This window comes from Pseudonaja textilis, chromosome 1 (genome assembly GCF_049901715.1).
Source record: "Pseudonaja textilis isolate UNSWEBS1 chromosome 1, rPseTex1.2, whole genome shotgun sequence".
NCBI lineage: Eukaryota > Metazoa > Chordata > Lepidosauria > Squamata > Elapidae > Pseudonaja > Pseudonaja textilis.
Window position 1 is genome coordinate 47,825,219 of NC_141990.1, and position 16,677 is coordinate 47,841,895.

Below are 16,677 nucleotides of genomic sequence, written 5' to 3' on the forward strand. Positions count from 1 at the left end.
TTTTGTCCTTAAACCAACAGTATAGGATAAAAGAGATATTTCAGGCTTCAGCAGACATGCCACTTTCCTTCTGGCCTCTGCTCAGCACTGTTTATCACCATTTTGCTGTAGTGAAACTGTTCTAGTAATCCTTTGGAACTGTGCAAGAGTGATCCAACTGCATTTTTTAGAACAGGGACTCCCTTTACATCCCTTTGGCAAGCTTGCCATAACTACACACGAAAGCAAGACACATCTATATCACATTCTATAATAAAGCTGGATGTTCAAACTTGCTTTGTCTCTGTAGCTTTTATAAGTTTAGTGTAAGGTTGAAATACCAAAATAGTTAAATGGCAGAAACACAGTTTGCCAAAAGGAATGGAAGAATTTAAAATCAGTACTTATTATCTATATAAATAAAGGAAAGGAAGAGAACTCTTAAATGAGGGAGGGGAAGAATTATTATGACAGCTCTTTTGACTGTAGTCCATTTTTTTAAAAAAATCAGGACATGACAGGGGAGCAAATTAAGAAATTTAGATATACTGGACTAAGTTCTGCATTGAGATCTACCCCATATATGTGACAGTAATATGATTGCCAGCTATTTTGTCATTTGACTGCAGATATACTGAAAAAGGGCAGCTGAATCAAGAAGATGCTTTGCCAATGACCAACTGAATACATATCAGGGTAGCACTATTTGGCTGTGATCTGGGGCAGCTGCAAAAGAGACTGGATAAGGATCATTATTAAGAGTTGTAAATCCCATGGAAAGTTAAGAGTGGACAAGCTTTAACTTGATGGGAATGGCTCTCTTGCCATAGTAGGATTTTTGATATAATATACACATCCACAAGCCCCATTTTTTTAAAAAGATGTAAGTATCTCTGCCCTGCAGAGTTCAAACAAAATCTACATATACTTTCAAAACAAGGTATTTGAATTATTCGTTATTAAAAAGTAGCCATGCGAAAGCTTGCTGTGTGCATGAGTGCCACAAACCTATAAAAGATTTCTCGTTTTAGTGAATATTGGGAGTCAAGTGCAATTTCCCTCTATTTTCTATGTTTATTATGCAACCACAAAATTAGAAATATGCTAAAAATATAATCCAGTGAAAATGGTCATCAACGAGCTCCATGCAGATGCATTGGATTTTAAATTCTATAACGCTGCTGGGAAAGGAAATCCAAGACGGTTGGCAGACGGCGAAGTTGCAGAAGCTTAAAGGATACGATGAAGCAGCCAAAATGGGAGCCTTAAATAACCGGTGTCCAAAGAACGGCCCGGGATTCCCTTGAACAAATAGGCCGGGCAAGGGACGTCTAATCGAACCTCTTCCGCGTACCTCCCTGCCGAGCGTTCGTTCTTGGGTTTGTTTTGCATATTCCCGCCTTCCGTTTGAACTCTCGCGAAGACGCAACCAACTCTGGTATTTTGTCCCTCGCGGAGTCCCCTCCTCCAGGTGCCGCGCGTTGCTTTTTTTTTTTTTTTTTTTTGGCGTAGAGCGCCGCGGCGGCGCTGAGAGGATCAGCGGCTTCGGCCCAGAGGAGGAGGTGGGGGGCGGGCGGTACATCGGCGGCGCCTCTGAATGCCTGACGGGAGGGAGAGATCCTTCGCCTCCTCCTTCTCCTCCTCCTCTCCGATCTCAGACCCGGCAGTTTAGCGCTTGCAGGGGAAGGCTCTACGGCCTCGCTGGACGCCCCGTTTTCTCCCCCGGCCCCGCCGCCGCCTCCTTTTCCCACCTCCCTCGACTCCGGGGAGGCGGCTGGAGGCGGCGGCGGCGGCGGCGACAGGCGGTATTCGGGGCAAGATCTGCTGCTGGGGAAAATGGCGGGGAACGGCACCGGCTTTGCCGGGGCGGGCAGCGGGGAGATCATCCAGCTCAACGTCGGGGGCACCAGGTGAGCCTTGAGCGCGGAACGAGGGTTGGGTGGGTGGGGTAAGCCGTGGCTAGAGGGGATGTTGGCGGCTGATGGCAAGAGGCGAGGGGGGCGGCTGTTGTGATGGCATGAAGGAGCGAATGCCTTCAGTCGAGACGGGCCTGGGAAAAGGCGGCGATGGCTGTCCCTCCTCCCCAGACTGCTCGAATCGCCGCTTTAAATAATCGATGTATCGGCGAGGAGGCTCAGTTCTGGCTATAGATTCGCCGACGGTCTTCTCATTAAAAAATATCAGAACTTAAAGAATCGTTTGCTTTAAGGGTGGACAAAAAGGGCCCCGATATTCTATGTTTTTATCATACCACAGAAATCTATCTTCTATGAAAGTATATTAAACCACAGACGAGCCAAGCCATTTACAACTTTGGGGTGGACTGATTTTGGTTGCACTGTGACACAAAAACTTGGCTTCGAAGTGTGAAATCTCCTGATTGTTTTTCTACATGGGATTCAATTGTCCCAAAGGTGCTTTTTCTAAAGACAACTGAACTTTCTTGGGGGTTCCCCCCTCCCCCCCCCCCTTTGAAAACGTTTGGTTGAACAGAACTGAAGAAGCTTCTTGGATGAGAAATGAAACGTTTTCAAAGGAGCAAAAAACCCCAAGAAAGTGGAGATGCCTCTTGGAAAAAGTATTTTTGGGACAATCATGACTTTCGTGATTGAGAATCTCCATAGACATGAGACCCAGCTGAAACCAATGACAAATAACAGGTATTGTCATGTTACGAATGAGCCATTAATTACTATACTGATACTTTTTGTGATGCCTTATATGTGGTTCCAAGTCACAATCCCTCTTGGACTCTTTTATATGGAACCCAACTAAAATTTTCAGTGTGATCTGTGTTTTGACTATGATTTCAGCTGAGTCTCTAAAAATCAAGAAAATTCAGGTATTAGATCTATATTCTTGTGTCATAATACTACAAGATAAGCATCAGCTAACTGGCTCTATCCATGCAAATGGTTGTGACATGTACACTAATTTGGTGGTTTCAGATGAATATGATGTAAAAATTATGAGATGCCCTATAAACCTAAGGCTCATCTAGTTCACAAATAGATAAATAAATAAATCTATGTCTGTCTGTCTGTCTATATGATTTCAGCTGAGTCTAAAAATCAAGAAAATTCAGGTATTAGATCTATATTCTTGTGTCATAATACTACAAGATAAGCATCAGCTAAGTGGCTCTATCCATGCAAATGGTTGTGACATGTACACTAATTTGGTGGTTTCAGATGAATATGGTGTAAAAATTATGAGGTGCCCTATAAACCTAAGGCTCATCTAGTTCACAAATAGATAAATAAATAAATCTATATCTGTCTGTCTGTCTATGATTTCAGCTGAGTCTAAAAATCAAGAAAATTCAGGTATTAGATCTATATTCTTGTGTCATAATACTACAAGATAAGCATCAGCTAAGTGGCTGTATCCATGCAAATGGTTGTGACTTGTACACTAATTTGGTGGTTTCAGATGAATATGATGTAAAAATTATGAGGTGTCCTATAAACCTAAGGCTCATCTAGTTCACAAATAAATAACTAAATCTCTATCTATCTATCTATCTATCTATCTATCTATCTATCTATCTATCTATCTATCTATCATCTATGGATTAAGTTGAGAGCAACTGTTTTTCAGGACAGAGATGTCAGTTACATAAATAGCCAACTTCAATGCCAAAAAGTGCAGGATAATATTTTCTTCTATCAGTACTGGTGAAGATGGGAGAAAGAAGTATCATAAGTGAATTAGATATAATAGCAATATATTATAAAAAGGGACATAAAGAGGGAAATGCAATTCTTGTTGACAAAGGATAATCAGTTTTGGTGGCATCTTCCTAACATGCATTAAAGATTGTTATGCTAACTATGCTAGGGAATATGTCAGAGAGCCTTAAGCTAAGTATGGCTTAGAATCTAATTGAGACATGCTGAATCAAGATCCCAGGAAGTTCTGCCAAGTTCTTTCCTATTGAGTTTAACATGCATGAATACTATGCATGCTGATTATGCTATTCTCTTGTGGATAAGCTCCATTGTGCAAAGCATAGAAAAGGAGCAAGAAATAATATGAGATGAAGAAATGGAAATATAGGTAAATCTAGTTTATAATCACACCATTCACTCATGTCCTATTATTCTTAATAATAATTAAATTTATGCACCATCTGAATCCCAATGATTCTGGGCAGTTATTGTCCAGAAACATCTTTGTTTTTATCTTATCTATGCATTTTTCCCTTCATTCACTGTTCCTTCATGTATCTGTTTTGTAATGTAATTGATTGTCTTTTTGTCTATAAAGCTGTCTCAGCATACTCTTTTTGTATTGGTCATTCATTTTTGTTTTGAATTTACATTCATTTAGGTTTTGACACTTATCTCTTGTTTTATCAAAAATACAGGTAGTCTTTGACTTACAACCAATTGTTGAACATCAAAAAATGTCCATTTGGGAGAATGGATTTGGACTTATGACTGCAAGATTTGCTTAACAACTGCTGTAAAAATGGTGGAAAAAGATGGGCCTGGTCATGTGGTGCCTTGATTTAATGACCACAATGACTTATGACTAAAATTCTGGTCCCTATTGTGGTTGTAAGTTGAGGACTAACTGTATTTCTTAAAATAACCCACTCCTACTACATTGTTGATTTTTATATGCCTCCTGAGATAACCAATTTATTGTAACTTCCAATAGATAATATAACAACAATCTATTCTGTGTGTCAGAATTTCAGCTATTTGAAAACATATCTCCTCAGTTATCTTTTCTATGGGCTAAATATACCTATTCTTCATAAGGCTTAATTTCCAGATCCCTTATCATCTTAGTAATCCTCTTCTAAAGCTGTTTCATTTTATCCTCATGCTTTATAATGCTAGCCAGATCTGGACACAATTGCTCAGTAGGGTCCACCAGGACAAAATAGAGTGGAAAACCTACCCACTTTATCATATGCTTTATAAAATTAACAATAAACGTTTTCAGAATCACTTGTCAATTATTTGGGAAGAACAAAAATCTGAACAGCATTCTCCCTGCCCAAAGGGTGGGAGGAGCATAATCCTTTTCCTGTTGTAGTTTTTTAATCTGAATTTTGCCAAACATCACCCTAGACCAGGGGTGTCAAAGTCGCATCATCACGGTGTCATCATGTGATGTATCGGGACTTTCCCCCCCTTCGCTAAACTGGGTGGGGGGCGGGGCCAGCACTTGACGCATCCAGCACATGGGGTGTGAGATTGACACTCCTGCCCTAGACACATTTAACAAAGTAGTTCCTATGTAGCTTTTGCAACTATTTTTCCTTTTTATTGGTGAATAACAAGAGCATTATTTAAAATATCAATTTATAGACTAATCTTAAATCACACAACCATGTGACTTGTTTAAGATTAATCATACCCATATTTCAACATATTTCCAGTCAACATTTTCTTAAACTAATCTGCTTAAGTTTAGCGCTTATTATTGAAATGATGTTTGTATATAAATATGGTAGCATACAGAAATTCTTTGGACAATTTTTGGGAAGCTAGTAGGGGTTGAGGGTATTCTACAATTATTTCTTAATTTATATTGAATAGTATTACAATCAGTTATTAACAGGATATTATCTGGTGATTGTATGGTCTAAATGCTGCTCTGCAGAACCTAGCAATATTATATGTTGTAGCCGGGCTAGTATTTGAAAGCAGCAGGGAGGTGTAGAATTGTCCTGTGCACTCTAGGCATTTTACTTATTTATTTATAAAATCTATGCAGTGATTATGAGATGAGGCTAATATGAATGTCTTTGGAATGCAGGTACTGGAGAAGCAGATGCTCTGTTGTTTTTTGTGTGTCTAGCCTTAGGGTCATTATCTCTCTAGTCAGGGATAACTGAGAAAAGAGCATGCCATGTGTCAAACTAACAACCCTTTGGTGTTTAGGGTGCTTCAAGATTATTTAATTATGTCTTTGGGAAGACAGAGTTGGGCTGTTGGAGTCATTGGCAATAAAGGTTATGGACCTGGATATATCTAGTTGGTGTTCTGTGTTAGCTACATGCTATTTAATGAGTGCTTTGGCCTGATTATATCCCTTACTGACAAGAAGACCTGGAGACAAACCCAAAGATGAGATTTTAGTTGCCATTATCTTTTTCCTACAACAAGTCATGTTTTAATTATAGTATGTTGTTCTAAGCAGACATAATAAGCCAAAAAGCTAATTCAAATATGGCTCGGCTGAGAACTTCTCAGGCTTGTCTTCCCTGTTCCAAAGTTGTCTTGCCTCATAGATTAATTTATTTAGTCTATGAGCAAGTGTAGGTCTGGTGTGAGTATTTTATTGTGTTGCTAGTTTTAAATCAAAGAACCAGTCATTTAATATTTGACAAAACTTGTAGGTAGGAATTTTAAATATAAAGGTGACCGCTGAAAGCACCTTGTTCCACTAATAAAACTATTTAAATCAAAGCAATTCACAATGCAAAGTTACTTGTGTGAGATGGGCTGCTATATAAATTAGATGGATGGATGTAAGGTTATGGGTATACTAGTGTTCACTAATAGCCCCCTTTGTGTGTGTTTGTGCGAGTATGTGTATTCCTTAGAATTGAAGACACATTTAAAATCATTTACATGGCTAGAAAAGAGGGAAAGAGCGTAATGTCACTTTGTATTTCATCTTGGCTATTTTTTTGTAACTATTTTACAGAAACTGTTTTATAATAACTTGAAAATAAATAATAGGGATAAATCTTCAGGTGATAAATGCTCTCTACTATTGCTTTATGGTACATTTTGTCAGTCAAGATTCAAACAATTAAATTCAAGCAAGTGCCTGGTACTCGCCAAATACAATCTTTCCCCTTGAAGAATTGAACTGTATGCTATAATCAAAACTTCATTTATCTCCATTTCAAAAGCAGCTTTTTGAAGAAAGCCAGGGATCAAACTAGAATAGAATTGTTCTTTTCCATCCAATGAACAGTCAAGTCACATGAGAATGTTTGATTTCTTATGAAGTTGGAAAGTAGAAATAATTAGATCTGTAATAAATGGCAAAATCAGGCCCAGTTTTAACATATTTATATTTACTACTGAAAACATATCCAGTTTTATATGATTGAACCTGACTTTTCATCTGTCTTTTCTAGATTCAGTACTTCACGACAAACACTAATGTGGATCCCTGACTCCTTTTTTTCCAGGTATTTTGCCATTTACTTAATTATATCATTTTTACTTGAAAGAAGCTTCAATGAGACTAACTCCTTGTTAAATGGGAAATCCTAATAGTTTATGTCAATAGGTTTGGGTTTTTGTTTCTGTCTTAAATTGGGAAACTTTATTATTGAATTTTGTCTTGTAACAAAAAATCCCAAGCAACCCGGCTCCCTTTCTTATTGTGTCTTCTGTAGTAAAAACAAGAGTTAATAATTTGAGGGAACATTGCTGTCTTGTGGATTATGTAAAATGCAAATAATTTATGTCTGATGTCTTTGTAATGAAATTTTTAACAGCAGTCTCTTATTTTTGATTTTTCTAGCTTTACTACCGTATTTAGACCAAAATTTTCTGGGATAGCTTTTAGCCTTTTTTGTGTTATTGATTATCTTTTGATTTATAATATAAATTCTGAACTGAAATAGCTGGTATACATTTTATTATATTATCGAAGAATCTATTGCTCTGTTCTTTGTATAGCAAATTGAGGATTACATTTTGTGACTGATATTTATAGACAAAATTTGAACAGGATGCTACCTAGTTAACTGCGTTAGTAATACCCTAATGGCTGCAGTTTTTCTGAAGTCAATATTTTCAGTGCAGGGGGGAGAGGATATGGAACTCCTTTCTCATAACACTGTTCCATCTCAGTTTACTTTTCCTGCCATGAGATTCCAGTTATGTATTATGAATAGAAATGTCTAGAAATACAGCTGCCTTTCTGTTTCCGTCGCTTCAGATGTATTCACTACCTATCTCTTCCATAATGAAATGTCTGAGGGCTTAACCCAGGGGTCTTCAAACTTGACAGCTTTAAGTCTTGTAGACTTCAACTTCCACAATTCCTCCTCCAGTCATGTTAGCTCAGGAATTTTGGGAGTTGAAGTCCACAGGTCTTAAACTTGCCAAGTTTGAAGACCCTTGGCTGAACCTCTTACTCCCATAGTATGGTGATTGGAACAATCCACTCAGAAATGAGTGAAAAAGTACTTCCAAACCCTAATCCTTGCAGACCAAATAAAAGTATATTTTGGATGATGATAGCCTGCTGCCAAGAGATTTAGCAGGACTATGGAGTTGGTCTTACTCTCCATTTAGTCATCAACAAGAGCAACCAGTGAGGAGTTTCTGTCCCATGCTCAGGGCTTCACATTTCTTCTTTCAGAGCCCTGTGCATCTGCCACTCCATAATCTACCATAAAAGCTTGGAGACTGTAATAGTCTCCAAGTAATAGTAGTTAAAAAGTTTTAGGTAGATCCTGGATTAGCTTCTTACAAACGGGGTACACCAAGGGCCTTCTTTAGTTTTTTGTTTTTATCAATCATGCTCTTTGCTGTGAAGAGTGATTGGAATAAGGAGGACAATGTAAAAAAAGGTTCTTTAGTATTTTATAATTCTTTCCTAACCTTATTTTTGTATAATCATTGCAGAAATCTGAGCTGTAAAAACATTACAGGTAGTCCTCGACTTACAACAGTTCACTTAGTGACTGTTTGAAGTTACAATGGCACTGAAAAAAGTGAGTTATGACCATTTTTCACACTTATGATAGTTTCAGCATCCCCATGGTCCTGTGATTTACATTTGGATGCTTGAAAACTGACTCACATTTATGACAATCGCAATGTCCCTGGGTCATGTGTTTACCCTTTGCAACCTTCTGACAAGCAAAGTCGGTTGGGAAACCAGATTCACTTAACAACCGGGTTACTAACTTTACAACTGCGGCAAGAAAAATTGTAAAATGAGCCAAAGCTCACTTAACGAATGTCCCACTTAGCAACATAAATTTTGGGCTCAATTGTGGTTGTAAGTGGAGGACTACCTGTACTCTCTTGAAAAATGTAGTTCTATCATGGCCTGTGCTGTTGAAACCTGAAACAAGAAAATGTACATGTGTGCATATATTTGTAGAATGGACTTTTTTTTCTATACTTGGAGAAAGTTACTCAACTACTCCTACTATGCAATACTCTTTATTCTTGGCAAATTTGTTTTGATTGGCTATGGGAATAATATGGGACACAATTTAGGTGTGATGTGGATGAAATTATAGTTGGCAGAAATCACTTCTCCTTTATGGGAGCTAATTTGCAGTCCAAAACATTTAGCAACAGAAACAGAGTTGGAAGGGACCTCGCAGGTCATCTAGTCCAACCCCGCTCATGCAGGAGCCCTATATATTTCTGGCAAATGACTGTCTAGTCTCTTCTTAAAAGTCTTTGGTGATGGGGCACCCATAGCTTTTGAAGGCAATTTGTTCCACTGGTTGATTGTTCTCGTTGTTAGAAGTTTTCTCCTTAATTCCAGGTTGCTTCTCTTCTTAATTAGTTTCCATCCATTGTTTCTTGTCTTGTCTTCAGGTGCTTTGATAAATAAGTTGGCTTCCTCTTCCCTGAGGCAGCCCTTCAAGTATTGGAAGACTGCTATCTTATTACCCTTGGTCCTTCTTGTCACTAGACTAGGTATACCCAGTTCCTGCAATTGTTCTTCGTATGTTACAGCTTCTAGACCCTGTGTTGCTCTTCTCTGAACATTTATTTGGTTCATATTTTTTCTGTCTCTTACACAAATTGGATTGTAATTTAGATTTGTTGATTTCAGTTTGTTGAGTGGAAGAATTTCAACACTGAAAGACGAAACTGGTGCTGTGAGTATTTTGCTTTTTAATCATGTTATAATGTAAAAATTGATTAGATTTTTCTGGTAAAATTATAGAAGTCAGAATAATTCATGTAAGCTTAACTGAATACATACAAACATGTTATAACTGTAAGTCAGTATAAGATAAAGTACTGTAGGAAGTTGACTTGTAATAATGCTTCAGAGAGAGAGTTTAAATCTGGCATTTGGGGTGAAACCTATTATTGAAACAGCATGTTTTAAATCTGAATACTGTAGATTCTAGCAACTATTTGACAAGCTCAAAATTCCAAAAATTGAAATTTTAATGCATGTTTATCTTACACCCACTGAAAAAATATTATTTAGCATGTATAATTATGACAGGATTACTTCCCTGATTTAAAATGTCCTTGCAGGCAAATAACTATCTATTTCTTCTTTGTAGATATTTATTGATAGAGATCCTGCAGCATTTGCACCAATTTTAAATTTTCTTCGTACAAAGGAATTAGATCTGAGGTAAGTTAGATTTTTATATGAAACTGTTTCAGGAGGAAAATAATCAAAATAGTGTTAAGAATACTTAAAATTGGTTTTAAAAATCTGGTTCTTGTGTGTAAATGTGCATGATAGAGTACTGTTTCATTGGTTACACAAAGAATCTATTTTCCCAAATCACATTCAGAATTTGTAAGGAAATATTTGGGTTCTAACATATATTTTTAATTCTTAAACTTTTTAATGAAAAGGCTTAACCTATTCATGCTTAAATCTTTAACTCCAATTGTTTTTACATGATCTGCCTCTATCAGAAATTCTGTGATTTAATCTAGGAATGGAAGTCTCACAAAGGGCCGCTCTATAATATTTAAGGCTGTATCCTGAAAAGTTTCAGCTCTGAGCATTCCTGTAGCCTTGATGAAGCCAAAGAAGCCTTTATCTTATATATCTATCTTAAATCACCTTCATTCTACTTTATACTTCCTGGCTCTGAGCTTTTGGATTAGATCCTTGGCACAAGTCACATCTTTTTTTAAAAGATGGTCTTAGCAGTTTAAGAGTTAGTTTGAATTAATATCCTTTCAATTTTAATATTTCTACAGTTCCATATATTTATGTATGTTGCTAAATTTGCTGCTATAATACATGAGCCTAACAATATTAATTCATGGGTTGGAAAATTACATTTAATTTTCAAATAGTACTTTTACTCTATTTTCTTTGTTTTGCAGAGGAGTAAGTATCAATGTACTCAGACACGAAGCAGAATTTTATGGAATCACACCGTTAGGTAAATATATATATGTATATATATATTTGATTCATTAGCAACTAGTTTAATTACAGGTAGTCCTCAGCGGCACTGAAAAGGGGACTTATGACCATTTTTCACACTTATGACCATTGCAGCATCCCTATCACATGAATAAAATCCAGATGCCTGGCAACTGACTCATATTTATGACGGTTGTAGCACCCCAGGGTCATGTGATCACCTTTTGTGATCACATGTGATCACCTTCTGACAAGCAAAGTCAATGGGGAAATCAGATTCACTTAACTGCATTATTAATTTAAAAAATTGCAGTAATTCACTGAAGAAATGTGTTAAGAAAAGTTGTAAAATACGGCAAAACTCACTTAACAAATTTCTCACTTAACAACATGCATTTTGGGCTCAATTGTCGTAAGTTGAGGATTACCTGTATTTTTTTCATGAATGATAGGAAATCAGAATGGCAATTGAAACATATATTTAATAATGTACTGAGATGAAAGTAGCCAGCCAAAGAATTTTTTTTAACTGAAAAATACCGAGATACCTGAGCGAAATGTGTTCTGTTTCTTGGTCAGCATTAAACTGTAGCCACACAGTTCCTTCTGGAACTCATCATTTCATTTCCAGAAGCCATTTGTAAGAAATGATGCATCATCCTAGAATAGCTGCCAGCAGTAACCATTTTTCCCCTCTTCTATGATTTTCATCTTCAAGAGTGGAGCATATACTAGGCCACACAACGGCATTTTGTGCTTATTGTTGTTTTACAAGAGAGATACTTAGTTCTTCATAAATATTAGTGGCTTTCTTCATGCACCAGAATTTATTTCTTGTGGATTTTTTTCCTTTTGCTGTCTGGGTTTATAACATTTCTGCTTGATATAATTGGTTGTGTAAAGCACATTGGGTCACTTGAAAACCAAAACTAATACAATACGTATTTTTTTAAAAAAGTGGTATGAAGTCTGAAATAATTCCAGATTCTTCCTATTCAAATATTTGAAAAAATATGGAATATTAGCTCATCCTTGAAATTAATGTAGATGTGTTTTAAGTTTATTGTTTGCATATTTCAAAGATAGTATAACATCCACTTGTTTTCTTGAAAAAAAAACACCTTAAAATAGAAATTAGTTTGAAATAGCCTGTTTTATTTGAAGTACATTTATGTATACATAAGTACAATTCTCTTTCAGTAAGAAGATTGCTTTTATGTGAAGAACTTGAGCGTTCCTCTTGTGGCAGTGTACTCTTCCATGGATATCTCCCACCTCCAGGTACTTCTGTATGTTTCGACTGATAGGTATCTCAGACTTTTCAATTGTTGAGATTTTTCACCTATTTTAAAAGAATAGCATGAGAGTTTGCTCTGTGACTTCCATATTTAATAGATGATTATGTCCACCTTCCATATGAGGATCTTATTAGGCTCCTTTTATAAACTCTTCTGCCTCATTGATATTAGTTCAACACATATTTTCCTGGGTCCTATTAACACCAATGATACCTTTAAAGGTTAACTTTGATTATTTGTTTCTCTGATGATGTTATATAAAGTCAACCTTATCCACCTACCGCTCTTCCTCATTTAGTCTTTAGTTCTGGAGCACTGTAATTTGAAAAACCTCTGTGGCCCTCTTTGGAAATACACTTGTACACAATATCTTTTGGAATTGGGGCACCAAGTGAATTGTTAATTATAATGTTTTAGGACTGGTGAAGTGATTTATTTTGCACTGTGACTCCTGTGCTGTTTTAGAAGAGCCCTAGTATCCAGAGGTGGAAGATTTGGGCAAGCTGTGACTTTAAAGTTGTAATTTTTTAATGTATATCTTAACAATTAGGCATAAAAATGAGAAACAGTGATACCGAATTATAACATTATTAACATATCCTTTCTCTCTTAGGCATTCCAAGTCGAAAAATCAATGGTTCTGCAGGAACATCTACAGATGTTAGAATACCTCAGAATTGCTCTGAAGGTGAGGTGCGAGCAGGCAATTTGCAGCCTTCACTAACTGGTACTGGTGAAGATACAGTTAAGCTAGGTGAGAACAATGTAGACTGTTATTATGATACATATGATTCTCACGTTCTTTTGTTTGTGGTTGAAAATTATTGAGTGTAGAACTATGTCTTAATTTGATTCTTTAGTGTCATCATTGGGTATCATTGTGAATATAGAAATTAGGCTTTCAGTTGCTACTAATTTTTAAAGACTCTGTTTAAAAAAAAAGTACTGTACATAAAGCTCCCGAAAGGATGGCCAATAAAGTAAATATCTTCAGTTTTGAAGGCAGTTTGCATTCAAAGGTGCTGCACATTCACGGCTAACAAATGGAAAATATTTAATCTACATGGAAATACTAATTGCATTGCAAGGCTCCTGAAAATCCCGTTCATCTTAACATTTTAACTTTTGCTATTTCCTAGGCCACAAGCGTCCATATATTCTTGTCCATCTTGGTAGCATTAAAAGCTAGATTTGTATCCATGACATTAAATTTCAAAACCCTGTATTTGTACTAATACTAAATTATATATTTGCATAATATTGTGGAATTTCAGAAGATACAGTGCCATTGATCTGTGACATGGTAGCAACTGTTAATTGAAATAATGATAATTTATATCTTTCATCTTTTCTCTTTGTTTTGCCTTTTTAAAAAACAACAGGGATTCCTGTGGATCCTCGAAAAGTTTTGATAGTGGCTGGCCATCATAACTGGATAGTAGCTGCATATGCCCACTTTGCAGTTTGTTATAGGTAAGCACAAGTTAGTAACACTATGATCAGTTTTATCTTTTAATATTTGTGCCATTTTATAAAATATTCATTAAATGCATAGTGATTGAGGGTTTTTGTTCAGATGAACCCAAGTTCATCATCTTTAATGGTCTGAAATTAATCATTCTGCTCCTTCATAATTACATTATAAAACTTATTTTCTAAGGATGTGATGTTGCCCAATATTAAGCCACTATATTTACAATAAGGTGCTTTTTTTTCTCTGAAGTACACAGAATCAGGTGGTGAAGGAAATTAACTTTCCTAGTACATGTTTTCTGAGAGAGAAATCCCTGTTACTAATGTATGTGTTGCTTCCAGTTGTTTCACTAGAAACTTAATGAATCTGAAAAGTTTGGTATATATTCTTTGCTGTATACAATGACAGAAATTTTATAATATGCTGAATTAGAAATTGTTAATAAAATATATTTTTATAAATGGCTTTAATTCTTTTATGTAAAACATATATTAATATGAACTTCTGTGTGATTGTAAGACCCTGAAAGCCACTACATTCAGTGTACATTAAAAAAGAATGTTGTAGTACTATGCTGCTATATGCCCAGTCTGGTCTATTCAATAGCTTGTTGTAATCAATAAATAATGTTTCTAAATCATAGAGTTGAAAGAGGCAATTTAGACATAGGCCTGTCCAGCTCAGTGCAGAAATCCAAGCATCTAGAGTCCACTCAAAGATATCCAGTATAGAGGATTCTACCATTCTGAGAAATTGGTTCCTGTAGCAATCTGCTGGTACTGTCACCACATTTCACTAATTACTATAAGTAACTCTAAAAGGACACAGAGGACAATGTGCTTTGTTACATAGCAATTATGCATACAAAGATATGGATTGATTGATAATATTCCATCAAGTCAGTTTTTATTCTTAGTGATCCCATAGCTACCATAGATTTTCTCAATAATCTGCCTTTCGTCTACTCTTTCAGGTCTTCCAATGGTGCAACCATTGCCATAGTAATAGAGTCCATCCATCATAGTAAACTAGTAGTTGTGTAGTGAGAAACTACTGTACCATGTGTTTGATAGAGACTGCCTACGGAGATTGCCATTTTAAATCGTTCAGTCTCTTTCAAAGCAATAATTATATTCAAATTCCAGAAAATTTTTGAATCAATTTCTCTGTAAAGTTAAATGATCAGCACAGGTAGCCCTTCACTCACAACAGTTCATTTAATGACTGTTTAAAGTTACAATGGTGCTAAAAAGAGTTATTTACGACTGTTTTTCACACTTATGACCCCTGCAGCATCCCTGTGGTCACGTGATCAAAATTCAGCCGCTTGGCAATTGACTCCTATTTAGGAGAGTTGCAGTGTCCCAAGGTCATGTGATCACTTCTGACAAACAAAGTTAATGGGGAGGCCGGAACCCTTTACAGCCATGTTACTAACTTAGCAACTGCAGTGATTCACTTAACAACTGTGGCAAGAAAGGTCATAAAATGGGGCAAAACTCACTTAACGAATACCTCATTTAGCAATAGAAATTTTGTGATTAATTGTGATCATAAGCTGGGGAATAAAAACCAGAAAAGCACTTTGGATTTCATAATAATGCCATTTCTCATTTCCTGAATTAAGTTCATAAGATGCTAGTAGTAGCAATATGGCTACTTTCCACTGTAAAGTGTCAGACCCGAATTTACATGTTTAAGGATAAGTTTCTACTTGGCCTGTGCAAAATGTTTGGGATGCTGGCCATATATCTTTCAGTGGGTTGCTTTGACCTCATTGGAAGTACACAATGTTCCAGTCTTATTATTTAGACCGCAGATCATTTCTTGCAAGGTTGGAAGAACCAATTTCAGATTCAAAATGATTTGAGCTCAAGTCATTTTCTACATCTTAAATATGCAACAGCATATACATTCCTTCAGGGGTTAATACAAATTGAGGTAATAGGATGTCCTTGTAAAAATGAAATAGCTGTCCTTTTCCTCTGGAACTCCATATGAAATTATTTTGAGGATTTCTAACGTTTATAGCGTGATTCCAGTATGATTTATATTGCCAGTTTGTATGCAGTCAAGTTCCTAGCTAATATGGTCACATCTTGTTAGAAAGATAGGATGTAAATCAAACAAATAATAAAAAAAACCCTAGGATTGTCATTATGCAAAATGCTGCAGTAAGAAAGCTGATTTTGTTAGCTTTATATGCACTGTCACTTCACTCTTTTCCTTGAATAACTTTTAGTAACTATCATGCCACGTTGCAGCAGCATAAAGAGATTAGATAATGTGCCTGTTTTATTTGAAAGACGTCTGCTTTTTTCTGTTCTCTTTATTTTCCTTACACAATATAAATCTTTTACATGATTTTAAGAAATATACACTTATTTTTTCTTACATCTTTCCTCCTTTCCCATCTACCTTTTTGTTCATTACATTGAAATCGTGGAGGTAGACACTTTCTCATTCTTGATTCTGAAGACATAATCCCTGAGAAATGTTAAGTGTTGGAAGATAAATAATCATATATTTAATTTCCTTTTGTGGTTCTAGAAATTCTAACGATGTTATTTCATGTGCTTATTTGAGAAAATTACATAGGTATTGGAGAAAATATTTGGTTTTACTCTTTCTGAAATGCATCTATTAAATAAACCAGAATTACGGATTTATTGGAAGTCAATGACTTGTGACAGCATCTATTTAAATTTTATCTTGTAGGTGTTAATTCTAAGGTTCTTCAGTATTTTAAGTTATCTGTAGCATATAGGATTGAGTTAGAATATTTCCAACCATTTTTTTGGCTTCTTCTGATTGGACAACTTCATTCGTACTGAAGTTCCT

At 36.1% G+C, this 16,677-nt stretch overlaps 1 protein-coding gene across 1 annotated transcript in view; it reads left to right on the forward strand.

The window, feature by feature from the left end:
- Positions 1 to 1,487: 1,487 nt before the first annotated feature.
- Positions 1,488 to 16,677, forward strand: part of KCTD3 (potassium channel tetramerization domain containing 3) — a 32,799-nt gene continuing 17,609 nt past the window's right edge. The window contains exons 1-8 of the mRNA XM_026695758.2: positions 1,488 to 1,889; positions 7,091 to 7,144; positions 9,769 to 9,814; positions 10,235 to 10,308; positions 11,022 to 11,080; positions 12,265 to 12,345; positions 12,976 to 13,116; positions 13,745 to 13,835. Coding sequence (XP_026551543.1) covers positions 1,816 to 1,889; positions 7,091 to 7,144; positions 9,769 to 9,814; positions 10,235 to 10,308; positions 11,022 to 11,080; positions 12,265 to 12,345; positions 12,976 to 13,116; positions 13,745 to 13,835 — 620 coding nt within the window. The 5' untranslated portion in view covers positions 1,488 to 1,815. The remainder of the gene's footprint in view (positions 1,890 to 7,090; positions 7,145 to 9,768; positions 9,815 to 10,234; positions 10,309 to 11,021; positions 11,081 to 12,264; positions 12,346 to 12,975; positions 13,117 to 13,744; positions 13,836 to 16,677) is intronic.